Raw genomic sequence first — 18,284 nt, forward strand, 5'->3', positions numbered from 1 at the left:
AAAGAGCACCTGAATTGAATAGAGGAGGGAGCAGAGAAGGCACAACAGTGAGATAGTGTCCAGTTAGTCTGAGTATTTCCAAATTTTCCAATAAAATGTCAGTGGAAGCTTTTATCCTAGGGCGAAAAATCTGTCCTTCAGTGTGACCCACAGAGCCACAGGAGACCCGAACCCCTTGTATGTAGTCCCTGATGATTTTCACTGGGCTATAGATGGGAATGGCAGCAGTCATAAATACTTCCTATGAATGAGTGTTCTAGGTATTTTTTTACCCAAAGTAAAAAATCATATCAGTGGGTCACTATTGAAAACATGTTTGGAATGAAGCAGGAGTGAGTCAAAAGATCTCCCCTCAGTTCCTAAGCAACTTTGTTGTAAAAATAACTGTGAAAACTGGGCTTAAATGAAACACAGGTTCCAATGGCTGGAATAAGAATATTGATAGCCCAGACTCAGTATCCCCCCCACCTCTCCAAGTCCTTAAAGCATTGGCCTTCCAGTCAGAAACGCTACTTACCCTAGGGTGATCATAGTTACTTTCATTTTTTATTTTTATTTATTTATTTTTTTGATACGGAGTCTCCCTCTGTCGCCCAGGCTGGAGTGCAGTGACACAGTCTCGCTCACTGCAACCCCCGCTTCCCGGGTTCAAGCTATTCTCCTGCCTCAGCCTCCTGAGTAGCTGGGACTACAGGCGCCCGCTAACACACCCGGCTAATTTTTGTATTTTTATTAGAGACGGGGTTTCACCATATTGGCCAGGCTGGACTCAGTCTCCTGACCTTGTGATCCGCCTGCCTCAGTCTCCCAAAGTGCTGGGATTACAGCTGTGAGTCACCGCGCCCGGCCACTTTTACTTTCTCTTATTACTTTCTATATTAATAGGCAGATTAGATTCCATCTCTTCTGCCTTTATTTTGTCCTTCAGAATAGAAATTGGGAAGTAAACACAGTTTGTTTGTTTTTTTAAATCTCAATAATTGGAATCTGTTTGAAGGAGAAAATCACCTGCATCTCATCCTGCAAGTGCAACCACTATTAAGTTTGGGTATATTTATATCTTACAAAAATGTTTGTTTTGCGTACTGTTGTGGAACTTGCTGCTTTCAGTCCTTCTGGATTTCTCTCCTTGTTCAGTATGTATACCTCATCTTATTTACGAGCTGCACAGTATACCATCATATGGTTGTACTCCAGTGAACCTATTTCCTGTCAGTCAGTTAGCTCATTCCAAATTTTTTTCATCATATATAAGTAAGAGTCTCCAAAATATCCTTCTACTACAGTCACATGCACATGTCCAGTTATTTCCTTAGGGTAAGTTCCAAGAAGCAGAATTTCTATATCAAAGTGTTTACTGGAAATTTTTGCCATTCTGATAGGTAAAAGTACCAGTGTTTAACTTGTATTTCTTTGAGTCTAAGTAAGATTGTGAATCTGTTTATTTGCCATGTGTTTATTTTCCACTTTTGAGAACTGCCTGTGTACTTTATCCATTGTTATTATTTAAATTAGTCAAGATATTAACCCTTAGTCATGAACTAAAAATGCCTCCCCCCCTCACCTTTTTATAAACTTTATGGTATCTTTTTTTTTTCTTGAAAGGATTTTCAGTTTTTGTGTAGTCAGATCTGTTGGTCTTTTCCTTTGTGTGTGTGTGTTTGAACTTCAGTGATGTCTCGGTTTTGGTCATTCCCACACTCCCGCCTGCCCCCTCATCCCTGTGTGACTCTTGAGATGAGAGTTCAAATACAAGCAGTTTATTTCCAGGTACAAAGAACAAAGGGAAGCTAAGGAAGAAAAGATAGTCAATAAAAGATGTCTCATCTGGGCTCAGTGGCTCACGCCTATAATCCCAGCACTTTGGGAGGCTGAGGCAGGCAGGGATCGCTTCAGCTCAGGAGTTCGACACCTGCCCAGGCAATATAGTGAGACCCTGTCTCAAAAAAAAAAAAACAAAAAAAAAAGGTGTCTTATTAAGCCAGCCCCCACAGGGAAAATTGCCTCTGCGGAAACTGGGAAATTGGGCAGAACACTTGCCTGAGAATGATCCCACCCAAATTATCAGTTATTCGTTGAAGTCTGCTCTTGCGGGGGAGTGTTCCAGTTATTTATTGCTACATAACAAAATAATCTAAACAACAACCACCGTTTATTATTATATTAATCTTTCATAGATGCAGAGTTTGGGGCTGGTTGCTACTGAAGCTTTCTAATGCAGTTACAGGGGCTAGGACTGGAGTCGTCTGAAGGCTTTCTCACTCACATGTCTAGTCTTCTACCTGGGCTGGGAAGGCTCACATAGCTGAGGGCTGGAACAACCTTGGGCTTCTTGGCTAATTCTCGTTCTTGATATGGTCTCTCCACATGGTCTCTGCAGTACTAGGCTTCTTATGTGATGTTTACAGTTTCCAAGGCACCTAGAAAGGGAGAAACAGACAGCTGCAGGATGAGTTAGGGGGCAGAAGGGACTATAGCTCTTTTTTTTAAAAAAGGAGCCAGTTGTGAAGTCACACTTACATCACTTTAGACCTAAGTATCACCAGCCCATATTCAGAGGGAGGGGAATTGGACTCTACCTCTTTGAGCAGTTTCAAACAATCTGTGGACAGTGTTGTAAAACTGCCACAGGGAATTAATTTACCTGTCCTCCTGCCTATTGCTACGGGCAGAGCAGCTTTAAGCACAGAGGCGCAGATAGATAGGGGTAGCTAGAACTTGACCATAGCCTACCAGAATCCTAAGGGATGTGTTGGTGAGGCACTGACAGCTTCTGCTGTAGTTTTTGTCAGTGAGCTCAGGAGTTCAAGTGGCTTCTCTCATTTCCAAAACTATAAAACTGTTCACTATTTAAAATTCTTAGTTCCTATTTAAAAGTATTAGTTTAACTTGTTTTTTAACGTCTGGGAGTAAGAATCAAGCACTTATTTTAATGGTTAGCCAGTTGCACCAAAATAATTTAAAAATAATCTGCCCAGTGGTTCTCAAACTCTTTGGTTTCAGGACCCCATTACACGCCTAAAATTTATTTCAGACCCCAGCAGCTTTTGATTATATGGCTAACAGTTAAGGATTTTTACCATATTCAAAATTAAAACAGAATTATTTAAAACATCTATGATTGATTTTAAAATAAAAAATATTAATATAAATAATATTGTAAATGAAAACTGTTTTTCAAAATTAAACAGCCTAGGCTGGGCGCAGTGGCTCATGCCAGTAATCCCAGCACTTTGGGAGGCCAAGGCAGGTGATCACGAGGTCAGGAGATCGAGACCATCCTAGCTAACACGGTGACACCCCCCGTCTCTACTAAAAATGCAAAAATTAGCCGGGTGTGGTGGTGCATGCCTATAGTCCCAGCTACTCAGGAGACTGAGGCAGGAGAATTGCTTGAACCTGGGAGGCGGAGGTTGCAGTGAGCTGAGATCACACCACTGCACTCCAGCCTGGGCAACAGAGCGGGACTCTATAAAAAAAAAAAATTAACTAGAAGAGTGGTACTAGTTCACATATTTGCAAATGACTTTAATGTCTGACTTATTAGCAGACAGGTAGATTTTCATATCTGTTTCTGCATTCAGTCTGTGGCCCTCTCACACCTGGTGTAGATTCAGGAAAATCTCACAGTACAAATGTGAGAAAATGGGAGTAAAAACGGTAAGTCATGTTTTAGATTTATGAAAATAGTTTTGACTTCATGGGGCTTCCTTGAAAGGGTCTTGGGAGAACTGCCTAATTTTTCCCTGATGGTGTAAATGCTACCTTCAGCTGAAGGCATTTTTATTCTCCAAATTCACATGAGCTCTGTACTGAGGGAAGATACAGGGAGCTGGACCTATAGTCCTGGGAGGGTGCAGGTGGAGGTTGAAGCAGCAGCAAAATTGTCAGAATTAGGCAGTTGGGCACGGTGGCTCACACCTGTAATCCCAGCACTGTGGGGAGGCTGAGGTGGGCAGATCATGAGGTCAGGAGTTCGAGACCAGCCTGACCAACATGGTGACACCCCGTCTCTACTAAAAATACAAAAATTAGCCAGGCATGGTGGCGTGCGCCTGTAGTCCCAGCTTCTCAGGAGGCTGAGGCAGGACAATCACTTGAACCTGGGAGGTGGAGGTTGCAGTGAGCTGAGATGGCACGACTGCACTCCAGCCTGGGCAACAGAGCGAGACTCTGTCTCAAAAAAAAAAGAGACAAGAGAGTTTCAGGCTGATTGACCAGTGCAGGGAGGTGTTCTGATTCCTTCATAAATAGGGTAACCATATAATATGCAAGTTAGAACACTTTAGAAAGCAAAAGTGGGCAATAAAAAACTGAAAATATTACCAGATAAAGACTTTGCCAAACAATAAAATAATCATAGATTCACATCACACAGTGACCAGAAAATCACTGTGCAAGACAGTTCACACAACTCTGCTTTGTAGCAAGTTATTGAAGTCTGTTTCTTGAACGTTATACCTGTGTCACTTCCCATGCTTCCCACTGGCCTGGCAGCCCCCTGACTGCCCTACCTGGAGTTCGACATTGGCAGCAGTTGCAGTGTGGAAGCTGCATAGGGGCTGAGTGTGAGTGGAATGGGAAACCTTTAGCTCAAATTAATTGCATTATCAAAGATGTGTGCCAGAATCTTTTCTTAGAATTCAGTAAAACCTGATAAGCTCCTTTAAGAGAATCTTGGTATCCGTTTAAAAAAAGCTTTCTTTGTGACACTGTTGCTTTTGGGGATCAGCACTAAATGTGTGGAGGGTAGAGGTTTAGTTAACAATACGTTCTCCCATCGAAAAGTCTGAACAAGATGCCCTGCTTTTCCCCCAGCTGACTCACTTACCCACAGTATAGTTAATCATCCCAATAGAAGAGTCGGTCGTGCCCCGTGAACCAAAGAACCAGGACTAACAACCCGTTGGTATTTACTCATTTAAATAGCAGTTTTATATATGGTAGCATAAGCATTGCAACTGAAGAATCTGGACTCGACCATCAGGCAGATACCAGATACCCAAGCTCTGGATTCTTTAGTGGGAGTAGAGGAGTAGTCCCCACACACACACAGCATTGGATTCTGTCCTGACTCATTTTTTCTAATTTCTTGGGGGAAAGGGCAGATTAGAATTGTTCCAAGTCAGGTTTGTGTAATTCCTGCAGAAAAGACGTATTGTCGGCTCCACCTTCATGCTGACTTACTACATGTGTAATCTACAGAGGAAAGTGTCTTTCATGACACAAGGGATACTGCTCTTACTTTAATTACAGTCGCTGCTGTACCCCCAGCCCCTGCTGCTTTCAGGTGCTTGGCACTGAACTAGTTTTGTCATTTTACCTGCTTGCTACCTACCCCCACTACTATCCTGACGGGCCAGAAGGGAAAGTGCGGTTCCTTAGCTCACTGTACTAAGGACTCCTCATTCAGCCATCCCTAGTTAAGACTGACCCCCTAATGTCCACATTTTTTTAGGTCTACTCTTCTTTTGTCATCCCTACCGGAGTATCTTAACCCTTTACTTACAGGTTACTTGGAAGTAGTTTTCTTTTAAAACTAGTGTCCTTACTCTATGTGCATCTAATTTTTTTTCAATATTGGAATGTAAATTTCTAGACGTGCTAGACTGTCACTAGAGCAGCAACATATACAGTAAAACCTATGACTGAATGACTGGGCAAGATTGAGCTTTTGTGATGTTTTACTTATTTTACCTCATTTGGAAACACTGTTGTGTAATCCCAAACAGTAGTACATACTTGATCATCTAATTAAATATTGGCAACTGTCAGTGTGCCAAGCCCTGTAGTGCGTGGGAAATTACTACTCTCTAGAGACTTAAATTCTGATGTACAAAAGATTGTATCCAAATGACTGTAGCATTCTGTGTAAATACCCAGACAAATCTGTTCTCTTCCTGGTTTGGAACAAATTTTAAAAATGAACTCTATAGCTTCCATAGGCCACAAATCATCCTTGTGCGCCACAAAAAGTGACATCAAAACTTCCTTTGAAAGTTTACCTACTTTAGCCGGGTGCGGTGGCTCAAGCCTGTAATCCCAGCACTTTGGGAGGCCGAGACGGGCGGATCACGAGGTCAGGAGATGGAGACCATCCTGGCTAACACGGTGAAACCCCGTCTCTACTAAAAAATACAAAAAAATTAGCCGGGCGAGGTGGCGGGCGCCTGTAGTCCCAGCTACTCGGGAGGCTGAGGCAGGAGAATGGCGTGAACCCGGGAGGCGGAGCTTGCAGTGAGCTGAGATCCGGCCACAGCGCTCCAGCCTGGGCGGCAGAGCGAGACTCCGTCTCAAAAAAAAAAAAAAAAAAAAAAAGTTTACCTACTTTATGCTGGGGGAAGGCAGTAGGCACCATTTCCTCCATGTTGGTGTGGTAAGATTTTTGGAGGGCTTTGTTAGAACTAGACCATTAAATGGCCACACTGTTTCAGATCTTAAGTGCCTGGGATAGTCTCCTTCTCATAGTTAGGAAGATACATCCCCTATTTAGCCCTACCGTGCCCCAGTATAACTTCCTAGATATAGTGGATACCACTAATGTGAATTCTCTCTTTTTTTTTTTTTTTTTTTTTTTTTTTTTGGAGATGGAGTCTCACTCTGTCGCCCAGGCTGGAGTGCAGTGGTGTGATCTCATCTCACTGCAACCTCCGCCTCCTGGGTTCAAGTGATTCTCCTGCCTCGGCCTTCCGAGTAGCTGGGACTACAGGTGCTCACCACCACACCCAGCTAATTTTTGTATTTTTAGTAGAGATGGGGTTTCACTATGTTGGCCAGGATGGTCTCGATCTCTTGACCTCGTGATCTGCCCGCCTTGGCCTCCCAAAGTGCTGGGATTACAGGTGTGAGCCACTGTGCCCAGCCAAATATATGGATTCTTGTGTGTGGGTACTAGTTTTTCTGGGGAGCCCTTTAGGTTGGCTCTAGGTCTGCAAGTTCTTTCCAAGGGCTAGTTACCTGAATGGTACACTCCTCACAGTACCATAGCCTCTTCCTTTCCTCCTCCCCTCACCTCATGTGAGGGGGCCTTCTAACTTCGTTGTTGGGACTGTGGCAGTGGTCGTCCTGCTTTTTAATAGCACTTACAAAATCGTGTCACTACCCTGTTACCCTTAGTAAGGTTTTCTCATTTTTCAAGTTCTTTCTGCCACTCACTTCTAGGTTACAAATGGTTACTGTTTTATGAAGGGATGTTGAGGGTAAGATTGTACCAAGTAGATCTCATGGAGAAGGCAGCTTTCACTCCGTATCTCTGGTAGATTGCTACCTTCATAGCTTATCTTCTTCTGTATGAATTTCTTAGCAATAGAAGATTAAATCAGGAATGAATTTTTAGTAGTGTGTTTGTCATAGGGAATATAGACATAATTGGATTTTTTTTCATATAAGCATTTTGTAAATTCAGTTTTGGGTTTTTTGGTTTTGGTTTTTGTTTCTTGTCTTAATAAAGCTAGGCATTACCAGGGTTGATGCATATTTGTTACTGCAAAGAGTTGTAGACAAGGGAGAAGGGAGCTAAATAATATCAATGGCAATTTAAATCTAGAAAATCAGAACTATGGCTCACTACTGTAATGTCAGTGCTTTCAGAGGCCAAGCAGAAGTATTGCTTGAGCCCAGGAGTTCAAGACCAGTCTGGGTAACCTAGCAAGACCCTGTCTCTACAAAAAAATAAAAAAAATTAGCCAGGTGTGGTGATGCACACCTGTAGTCCCAGCAACTCAGGAGGCTGAGATGGAAGGATCACTTGAGCCAGCTGTGATTGAGCCACTGCACTCCAGCTTGGGCAACAGCTGAAAAAAAAAAAAAAGTTGGTATTCATTGCTCTTAATAATCCTGTATATCTGGCTTCTCAAACTTTAATGTGCATAAGAATCATGTGTTAACATACACATCGATTGGGTCTGAGGTAGAGTCTGATGTCTGCATTTCTAACAAACTCCCAGGGCATGGATGCCGATGTTGCTTGTCCAGAGGCAGCACTTTGAGTATCAGTCTATAGAACATTCAGGGTATATGCAAATCTTGACTTTTAGTAATAATAACAACAGTCACGTATATTGATCATTTTTTGGCGTACCAGGCACAGAAAAAATAAAATAAGACTGGGTATTGGAGTCTAACAACTGGGATTCAGATTGAAGCTCTTCCCTTTACTAGCTTAACCTTGAGCAAATTTTCTCTAAGGCAGGGTTTCTCAACCTTGGCACTATTGACATTTTAGGCTGAGATCATTCTTTGTGGGGGCTGTCTGGTGCATTGTAGGATGTTCAGCAGCATCCCTAGCCTCTACCCACCAGATGCCATTAGCACCCTTCCTCCCATTTGTGACATTCAGAATGACTGCAAGCATTGCCAAATGTCAGGGGGTAGGGTAGGAGGCAAAATTACTTCCAGTCGAGAACCACTGCTCTAAGGCTACTGTTGAAATACGGGTGTTTGGGGGGGGTTTGTGATATGGATGATGTACTTTATGTTAAGTGACATAGAAGCTTATCATGAAGCTTCCACAGACAAAAGGAGAATAGGCGTGTGCAGTAGCTAATAAGCAGTCTGTGCCACATCTGGCTTTCTGAGGATAATGATAAAGCTTACTCCAAGTGCCAGTTCTTCATTTTTACGAAACATTCGTCATTGTACTATGAGATAATATCAGGAATTACTTGAGATTTTTAAATAGGTAGAACTGAGTCTCTAATTCAGTTGATCCCAAGCCTCTGCCCTTTTTTGAAATATGCTGGCACTGTTGCTACCCTACCCCTGCCCGTTTCTTCATTCTTACTTCCTGCTGCTGTCCACATGTCTCTTTTTTCCCCCCTACTCTTTAAAGTTTTATATCACTAACTTCAGGTCAAATGTCACATCTGTGTTCTGGTCAATTTCCTATCCTTGCTTGGCTTCCCCAAATGCCAGTAGCAAAAGATTTGTGTAATAGGTAGAAGAGACCACTTTAAGAAGCACTGCATTTACTCATCTTCCACAAGGCAACAGAGTTGGGCATCTGATTATTCAACAAAACAAGGCTTCAGTAGCACCCAGGAGGGCAGACATGCAAACCAGGCTGTAGACACTCTACATTTGTCGAAATCAGACCAGAGAAAACCTACCCCCCACAGATTAAAAGGTAGCGATAGTCACCATTTCTTTACTGTTGCCACAACATTTTTCTTCTTTTAATTATTATCATGTAGTTGTCTCAAGTCTTTTCTTTAGTTCAGGGTTCCCCAACGCCTGGGCCACAGATGCCGTACTGGTCCCTGGCCCATTAGGAACCATGCGCATAACAGATGAGCAGTGGGTGGGCAGGCCAGCCAGCTGATCGAAGCTCCATCTGTATTTACAGCCACTGCCCATTGCTTACATTACAGCCTGAGCTCCGCCTCCTGTCAGATCAGATCAGCAGCGGCATTAGATTCTCATAGGAGTGCAAACCGCATTGTGAACTGCTCATGTGAGGGATCTAGGTTGGGTGCTCCTTATGAGAATCTAATGCTTGATGATCTGTCACTGTCTCCCATCACCCCCACATGGGACCGTCTAGTTGCAGGAAAACAAGCTCAGGGGCTCCCCACTGATTCTACATTATGTGGTGAGTTGTATAATTATTTCATTCTATATCACAATGTAATAGCAACAGAAATAGAGTGCACAATAAATGCAATGCACTTGAATCATCCCAAACTGTCCCAGCCCCCACCCCCCATCTGTGGAAAAATTGTCTTCCACAAAAGCAGCCCCTGGTGCCAAAAAAGTTGTGGACTGCTGCTTTAGTCCATCTCCTGTGATTGCACAGGTAGGCTGCAAACGCCAAGGACTTGATGAGCTCAGTTCACTCCTTGCCAACAATGAATCAATTCCTGAGAGAATGAGTTCCTGAAGTCTTGGTGTTAGCAACTGTAAGTACAGGGACTGCTTGATTTTTCTGTATCTTATTTTATGAAGTTTTAGTTTCTTCCATCCTTCCACATCTGCGGAGTCCACAACAAATACAATGCCATCTGTGCATCTGGCATGTAACTCCCACAGTGGCCTTACTTTCTCCTGGACACCTACATCCCAGAAGTGAAAAGGGACTGTTTTAGAATTTCCCAAGGTTACCTTGATTTTCTCAGTGTTAAATCTTTTGGTAGGTACAGTATTTACAAATTCATCAACTGCAGCCTGTATAAGACATTTGTCTTTCTAGCACCGTACAAACCCAGAATAACAGTGTGGAAGGACTGAAATGAAGGCCGACTGGACAGGATAGAAGTCTGGTCTGATGGTCCTTTTCCCAATTTCCCACTGCAAATAAGTGTCCCAAATTGAAATGCTTTCTTCTTGCTTTAGAACTTCTCTTCGTAGGTGATCCAGCTATAAGACTAACCATCCTGGCCGGGCGCGGTGGCTCAAGCCTGTAATCCCAGCACTTTGGGAGGCCGAGGCGGGCGGATCACAAGGTCAGGAGATCGAGACCATCCTGGCTAACACAGTGAAACCCCGTCTCTACTAAAAAGTACAAAAAACTAGCCGGGCGAGGTGGCGGGCGCCTGTAGTCCCAGCTACTCGGGAGGCTGAGGCAGGAGAATGGCGTGAACCCGGGAGGCGGAGCTTGCAGTGAGCTGAGATCCGGCCACTGCACTCCAGCTTGGGCAACAGAGCGAGACTCCGTCTCAAAAAAAAAAAAAAAAAAAAAAAAAAAAAAAGACTAACCATCCTTCCCTTCTCTTCACTCAGCATCTCTCCTAGCATCTGGGGAGGTGTTCTGATACCTGTCCGTGGGCACCAGGGAGGCCTGGGCAGCGGCGGAGGACAGGGCACCAGGTGGGCGCTGTGTGCCTGGCTGCTCTAACAGTGCTCGCCCAGCAGCCCGCAATTCTGTTTCTAGCATGCTTATCTTCCTATCTTCCCAGCCTCTCATCCTCTCACTTTTTTCTAGGGTATGACAGCAGATAACTAAGTCTTCTGAAATTATGCCTAGAATATATATCTGAATTACGGTTTATGTGTTTGTAGGCAAGGGTCCTCTCTCCCAATAAAAAATGTAAAAATTCATTTGATACCTTTAAAAAATTGATTCTGGCCAGGCACAGTGGCTCACGCCTGTGAATCTCAGCACTTTGGGAGGCCCAGGTGGGAGGAGCACTTGAGCCCAAGAATTTGAGAAGAGCCTGTGCAACCTGGTGAGAGCCTGTCACTACAAAAAATTTAAAAATGAGGCTGGGCGTGGTGGCTCACACCTGTAATCCCTGCACTTTGGGAGGCTGAGGCGGGCGATCATCTGAGGTCAGGATTTCGAGACCAGCCTGGCCAACATGGTGAAACCCCATCTCTACTAAAAATACAAAAATTAGCTGGGTGTGGTGGCAGATGCCTGTAATCCCAGCTACTCAGGAGGCTGAGGCAGGAGAATTGCTTGAACCTGGGAGGCAGAGGTTGCAGTGAGCCAAGATGGCACCACTGCACTTCAGCCTGGGTGACATGAGTGAAACTCCATCTTAAAAATAATAATAAATAAATTTTTTAAAATATTAATTGGGCATGGTGGCATGTGCCTTTAGTCCCAGCTACCAGGGAGGTGAGGTGGGAGGATCACTTGAGCCCAGGAAGTCAAGGCTACTGTGAGCCGAGATCACACACAGTGCTCCAGCCTGGGTGACACAGTGAGACTGTGACTCAAAAAATATTCTGAATTTCACTTTGCTTCAGGATGTTCTTTAAAAGAAATCAGTAATGTCATTTGACAATTGAAATGCAGATTTGGTTTCTGACCATTGAAATGGAAGAACAGCAGAGTAGTCTGTAGTAAGTCTGTACTGAGAATGGGAACAGGGAAAGACTCACAAAAACATGATTTTAAAACAAAAAGGAAACATAAATGTTACTTCGTGGAGTTATCCTGGAAGATTTTAAGTCAATCGAGGGAACACAACAGATTCTAGTAAGACTGTGCTAATGACAGGCTTTGACAGTTGGTTTGTTAATACCTCCAATGATTTGTAGTACATTTTATACTGTGCAAATGCTGTTTAAGACTGTATATGTGTAAAACAAAAGTTACTACCAGTTGATAGTTTTTTACTTTGTATACTTATCAATATAATATTGAGGCATAAGATATGTAGCCACGCTGTCCAGGGGTCATTAGAGAGAAAATGTCTCCAGGATTGTAGGAAAAGCTGTCAGAAGTGAGTCCTTGTTAATTGTGTTTATTCAATGGAGGGTTTCCTATCAGTTAACAGACACAGCTTCCTTATGACAGAAGTGTTGTGGCTCATGGCCATCCCTGCTCCTAATGTTTACATACCTGTATGAAGTCAGAAGCCTTTATAGAAAGAAGAAAATATGGTGTTAAAGTAGAAATGACTCATTTTTCTTAAAATCTGTATCAGAGTAATATTTGATTAGAAAAAAAAACTGTTATCTTTTTTCTTTTTGCCTTGTATGTATTCTACTTACATTTTGAAAAGTGTTTTTAGTTACAAATAAACTTTAAACCTCTGTGTAGGAACGTGTGAAAAGTATAGGCATAGTCTCTTCACTTTCTCAGTTACATCCTCTCATGCAAAGGTTCTGATCACAGTTAAATTTTCTTCAAACAGGGATAAGTGGGTTTTTTAAAGGAGGCAAAGTCATACTTATTTCTGTAACCCCCGTGATACTTTGGTTGGCTGGTTTTAAAAAATCTTACTGCACAAAACGGAGATGACCCAGTTTAGAGAATCTCAATTAAAATAAGTGCCCAGGTGAAAACAGACAGGGTAGACTTCATGCAAAATTAGGAAATGTACTTTTCTGCTCCCATCTTTCTTTAATATCTTAATTTCAACCCCTCTTTTCCCAATTCAGGATTTTCCCTACTCTCTAATCATTTGGATTAATAATTTAAATTACATACCATTCTAAGGTATGCTTGAACCAGTGTTTAAAATTAAACTTGTATTTCTTGCTGTGGAACCAAAAGTGTCTTCTGGAGGAGACAGGAGATTAGTAAAGGGTGTACTTAGGTGACCTGAGGGCAAACCTGGTCAGTCATTTTATCAAGAAATAGGTGGGATACTTGAACAGCCTCAAGTAAAGCTTCTCTTATTCCCTGTTCTCCTGGCACTGGCCTTCTGAGAGTTGTTAACATTGTCCTCCAACCCTGGGGATGGAACTGCCTGCCCACTTTGTAGGCCAGCAGATCCTAACTTTCCCAGTGAGAACTTAGGAAAAAAATAAAGTTGTAGGCCCCTATATCAGAATTTTTCTGTTTTATTCTCTGATTAAGAAGTACACATGACAAAAAGCTACCTGAATTCATACAGTAGCAGCTTTAAGTGACTATCTAAAGCTTGATATTCAGGGCCGAGCATGGTGGCTCACACCTGTAATCCCAGCACTTTGGGAGACTGGGGCGGGAGGGATCACAAGGTCAGGAGTTTGAGACCAGTCTAGCCAATATGGTGAAACCCCAGCCCTACTAAAAATACAGAAATTAACTGGGCATGGTGGCACACGCCTGTAGTCCCAGCTGCTTGGGAGACTGAGGCAGGAGAATTGCTTGAACCCGCGAGGCAGAGGTTGCAGTGAGCCTAGATCGCACCACTATACTCCAACCTGGGTGACACAGCAAGACTCCATCTCAAAAAAAGAAAGTTTGATATTCAGTGACCATGCTTGGTCTTTTCCAGTGGATTCTCAGACCATTCACAGTAATTCCTGAGGGCCCACAGGTTAGGGATCCCTCACTATTGAATATTCTTCAGGGTCAACTACGTTTGGTATTATTTCACTTCGCATTTAATTATTTTTCATATTGCACCTTTATTCTCCAGTTTTGAAGTTTAACACAAGTGTAGTATGTTTTTTGTCGTTATGTAATTGTTGTGTACTTGATTCCTTTTCTCTGTTTTCCCTACTTTTTTCTGAACTTTCAAAAAAAAATTAACACCTAAACTGCAAGCAGATTACAGAGAGATAGCAATCTTAATTGGATTTCTGGTCATATCACAGGTGATAAGCTATCACAGGTGACAGACTGTGAAATGTTACAGCTTATGCTCCTGACTGGTTGTCCACTAGTAACCTGTAGCAGCGGCTCCCAAATGCAGACTCCCTGCTTCGAGGCCATGGTTGTGGTTGGGGCACTGAAATACATAGATTCTTCGGTCCCCCTCTAGATATTCTAGACTCACTGGGCCTGGGGTGGGGTCTAGAAACCTTGAAAGTTCCATTGGTTATTTTGATGCACAGTGAAATTTGGGAACCACCAAGTTTCATTACAATCCATACATCTGCATGTAGTGACATATTGATAAACCTTTATCTTTTTTGTACACTGAAGGACCAGCAGCATTGGGCCCATGCCAGCATGTCACCTGTAGGGTTAGACTGCCCTCACTTTCGTTTTTTTCTAGGTTGGTTTCTTAGCACTACCAAGTTGAACATGAACAGTGTGACTCCTGAGCTCTAGTGTCTTTTTAGGAGGCAGCTTGGAATACTGTCAGTACTGGATTTTAGAGAGCCTGGCTCCTCTGAATGAACTCTTGACCTTGGTTCCTTATCTGTAAAAAGATTTTAGAGTAGCCTTTTGCCTTTAAGTGTTTACCATAAACCAGATAAAAGAGCATTCCTCTTTATTTGCAACCCTATATTAGTGCTATTTTCATACATAGTCCACTTTTCATTAACTGCACTCCAGGCGTCATAGCTGTATCAGCCAGCGTCCCTAGACTTTCTTCCTTCAGTTTGCTATAACAAAGTACCATAAATTGGATGGCTTATAAACAACAGAAGTTTATGTCTCACAGTTCTGGAGGCTAGAAATATGAGATCAAGGTACTGGCAGCTTCAGGTGTGGTGAGGATGCATTTCTTGGTTTCCAGACAACTGTCTTCTTGCTATATCCTCATATGGTAGAGAAAAGAGAGCTTTTGAGGTTCTCTTTAAGGACACTAATCCTTTTCATGAGGATTTCTACCCCCTAACCCAATACCTTCAAAGACTCCACCTCCTAATACCATCACATTGAGGGTTAGGATTTCAACATAAAAGTTTTGAGGGGATGCAAACATGTACGCAGGTAGGCAAACTTATGATGACCAAGAACCGGTTCTCACCTCAGGAAATGAAGCAGTAACGGTAATATCATTTCACTGGAGAAGTTACTGCTTGTTTCTAGAGGGAGAGGGCTGAGTAAGAGCTCTCCCTACATTCCACCTTGGGAAAATTGCCATCAGATATCATGTAGAAGTATGAAGTCATCTTTTTTAAACACAAAGTATGACTTCATGGTGTAGACAATGTTAAAAATCTCTGGCCGGGCGCGGTGGCTCATGCCTGTAATCCCAGCACTTTGGGAGGCCGAGGCGGGTGGATCACCTGATAGGGAGTTCAAGACCAGCCTGACAAACATGGTGAAACCCTGTGTCTACCAAAACACAAAATTAGCCAGGCATAATGGCACATGCCTGTAAGCCCAGTTACTCAGGAGGCTGAGGCAGGAGAATCGCTTGAACCCGGGAGGCGGAGGTTGCAGTGAGCCGAGATCGTGCCATTGCACTCTAGCCTGGGCAACAAGAGCGAAACTCTGCCTTTAAAAAAAAAAAAAAAAATCTCTCTCTGTATCTAATCTAAAACAAATTTTTTGGTGGCTTACACTTATAATCCCAGCACTCTGGGAGGCTGAGGTAGGAGGATTGCTTGAGCTTAGGAGTTCAAGACCAGCCTGGGCAACATAGTGAGACCTCAGTCTATACAAATGAAACAGAAAACATTAGCCAGGCGTGGTGGTGCATGCCTGTTAGTCCCAGCTACTCAGGTGGCTAAGGTGGGAGGATCACTGGAGCCTAGAAGTCAAGGCTACAGTGACCCGAGATCATGCCACTCACTGCATTCCAGCCTGGGTAGTGGATCAAGACCGTTTCAAAAATAAAAAGTAAAGCAAGTTTTAGTTTTTGGTAATACCCATCACAAAGAGATACTAAAGGATTGATAATGGTGATCACTGCTGTTTAATGAGAGAATACCCGTGGGTGTGTTGCTCTATAGTTTCCTTCTTTCTCTCACTTAATTCTGAAAACATTCCTGTGAGGTAGCCAGTGTCTGAGCTCTTTCTGCCTCTTGGCCAGTCTGGGCCCTGTTCTTCCCATTACCCGCTATTCGGCGGCCCATCCTTTCTCCCACCTTTTTTGCCTTGTCGTGTTTTCTTCCTCAGCTTGTATTCTCCTCTGCTTTTCCTTTGTAATAGCTCATTCCCCTAACCTGTTGCATCTCTCACACCAAATTTCAGACCAAGAGAAAAATGTGTGATGGGTTTGGGGCAAGTACAGGCCCATGGGTAGGCTTTTTATTCCCTCTCTCTTCATCTCTTCTTTCTCTTAAATGAAGGCATCAGACTTTGTAACCAGTTAGCAGAGGGCATCTTGAAGGAGTTTGTCTTGTTCAGTATCAAAACTCCTGACATTTAACCCTCTGCCTAGTACATGGGCATTCAGTGAGTGAGTGAATAAATCCAATTCACATCATATATTTATTTAAAAGAGTAGTTCTGCTGGGCGCGGTGGCACTCCAGAAGCCAACACAGTGCTTTAGAATGGTGGCCAAATTATGGTGTACCCATGTAACAGTGATTTATAATAACAGCTAACAGGGTTGGAGGAATGTCTTTAAGTATTAATATTTAGAGAACCCAATTATAGAATACAAATTGAAATGAAAATTGAATAACCTGTAACTGGATGCTTACCATTCTCCTCCCTCTCCCGCCTAACATGGTTTATAATGTAAAAAGTATGGCCACCTATTAGATTCTTTTTCAGGTGAGATTATGGAGATACAAGAGCAAGGAAGAACCAGTTAGTGGGTCAGAAAATGAAACTTCTGTGCTTAAAATGGTCATAAATGATGTAGCTCTGAGCAGAAACTGCTGTCATTTGTCACTAATTTAGCTTCTAGGTGCTGAGATGTGTTTCTCATTTAAGTATTGTTTACACTTACCTACGTGTCAAGGAGAGGTTTGAGAATTGAGGCAAGTTTCCTGCTTCTTCGTAGCTAGGTAGGCTTTAGAATGGTTTTAACATTCTTTTATCATCCACTTTACTTACTTGACCAATGGCTATGGGTTTGTGGCAGTTCTGCATCCATTTCTGTACTTGTTTTGTAAAGAGAATCCAAACAGTAAACAAAAGAGAGGAGAGAGGTAATCTTTCCATCTTTATTAGTACACTGTAAAAACTGGGATAGTGCCACCATCTGCTTATTTGTTGATGTATTATTCACAGTGCTGGTCCCAAAGGTGATAACATCTATGAATGGAGATCAACCATTCTAGGGCCTCCAGGATCCGTGTATGAGGGTGGCGTATTCTTTCTCGATATCACTTTCACACCAGAGTATCCCTTCAAGCCTCCAAAGGTAAGAAATCTCCCTGTATGCTCAAATTTACTAATTCCCACAAGAGAGCAACTGTTGAGGTTTTCCTAAATTTAATTTTTAATCACAAAACCTAGATTTAGCTTATGTCCTAATAGAGCTGAGTATTTTAACATATACAAAACACTTCTTTAGGTTGATTTTGCTTTATCTGGCAGAGACCATTCTAGGAGTAAGTGCTTTGTTTTGATGGTGCCTAAAATTGTGCTATTTATAGTAATATTGTCATCAACCTAGAACTAATCCCATTTTCCAGCCCATAGAGAAGGGTTTTAAACAGTTAAAAATGGTGTCAAGCCAGGTGCAGTGGTGTGCACCTGTAGTCTGGCTACTTGGGAGGACTGTTTGAGCTCAAGAGTTTGAGTCCAGTCTGGGCAACAAAGCGACACCCCAAAAAAAGGACAGGTCAGGGGGTCAAACAACTAGAGAATCATAAACAACTAGAGAATCAGAATTTCTTACCAAAGTTTTGGATTCTTTTCTGCTCCCTGTCATGTTTTGGTCTTGTTCAATTCCTTACCTCCAGGCCTCAGTTTTCTTTCTAGGACAGGTGAGGATTGCCCGAGTCACTCATCTCTTGTACTCAATCTATGATTCTCATTCAGTCAGAAATAAAACACAGTCTTTGGGGATTAGGTAGACTGCCAGATAAAAGTACAATTGCAGCACCAAGAAGTAATCGAAAGTCACTTTTTTAAAAAACTGGTAAAATTACAGGTAATTTTTACTTTGTGTTTTGGTATATTTCACAAATAAAAATTAAGAGACCCAAATAACACCTGCTCACGTGGCTTGTGTTGTGTTCTGCTGTGGTCCTTGCCCATTACTGGCTCTGCATCCATGGACACTCTATATAGATAGTAAATTCTGTGATTTAGGTAGACAGGATG

General features: G+C 42.6%; 2 protein-coding genes and 1 pseudogene across 4 annotated transcripts in view; 1 reads left to right on the forward strand and 2 right to left on the reverse strand.

Annotated features, from left to right (window-relative positions):
* Window positions 1–18,284, forward strand: part of UBE2E1 (ubiquitin conjugating enzyme E2 E1) — an 85,223-nt gene that overhangs the window by 64,219 nt on the left and 2,720 nt on the right. For all 3 annotated transcript variants that reach the window (XM_033212789.1, XM_033212790.1, XM_033212791.1), the window contains one exon: window positions 17,244–17,376. In XM_033212789.1, the coding sequence (XP_033068680.1) occupies window positions 17,244–17,376 (133 nt within the window). The remainder of the gene's footprint in view (window positions 1–17,243; window positions 17,377–18,284) is intronic.
* NKIRAS1 (NFKB inhibitor interacting Ras like 1) overlaps window positions 2,134–18,284 on the reverse strand; it is a 54,912-nt gene continuing 38,761 nt past the window's right edge. Inside the window, exon 5 of the mRNA XM_033212798.1 lies at window positions 2,134–2,420. Within this exon, the coding sequence (XP_033068689.1) occupies window positions 2,403–2,420 (18 nt within the window). The 3' untranslated portion in view covers window positions 2,134–2,402. The remainder of the gene's footprint in view (window positions 2,421–18,284) is intronic.
* LOC117084533 lies at window positions 7,270–10,870 on the reverse strand (annotated as a pseudogene).

The sequence above is a fragment of the Trachypithecus francoisi genome, unplaced genomic scaffold, assembly GCF_009764315.1.
Source record: "Trachypithecus francoisi isolate TF-2019V2 unplaced genomic scaffold, Tfra_2.0 Lachesis_group0, whole genome shotgun sequence".
NCBI lineage: Eukaryota > Metazoa > Chordata > Mammalia > Primates > Cercopithecidae > Trachypithecus > Trachypithecus francoisi.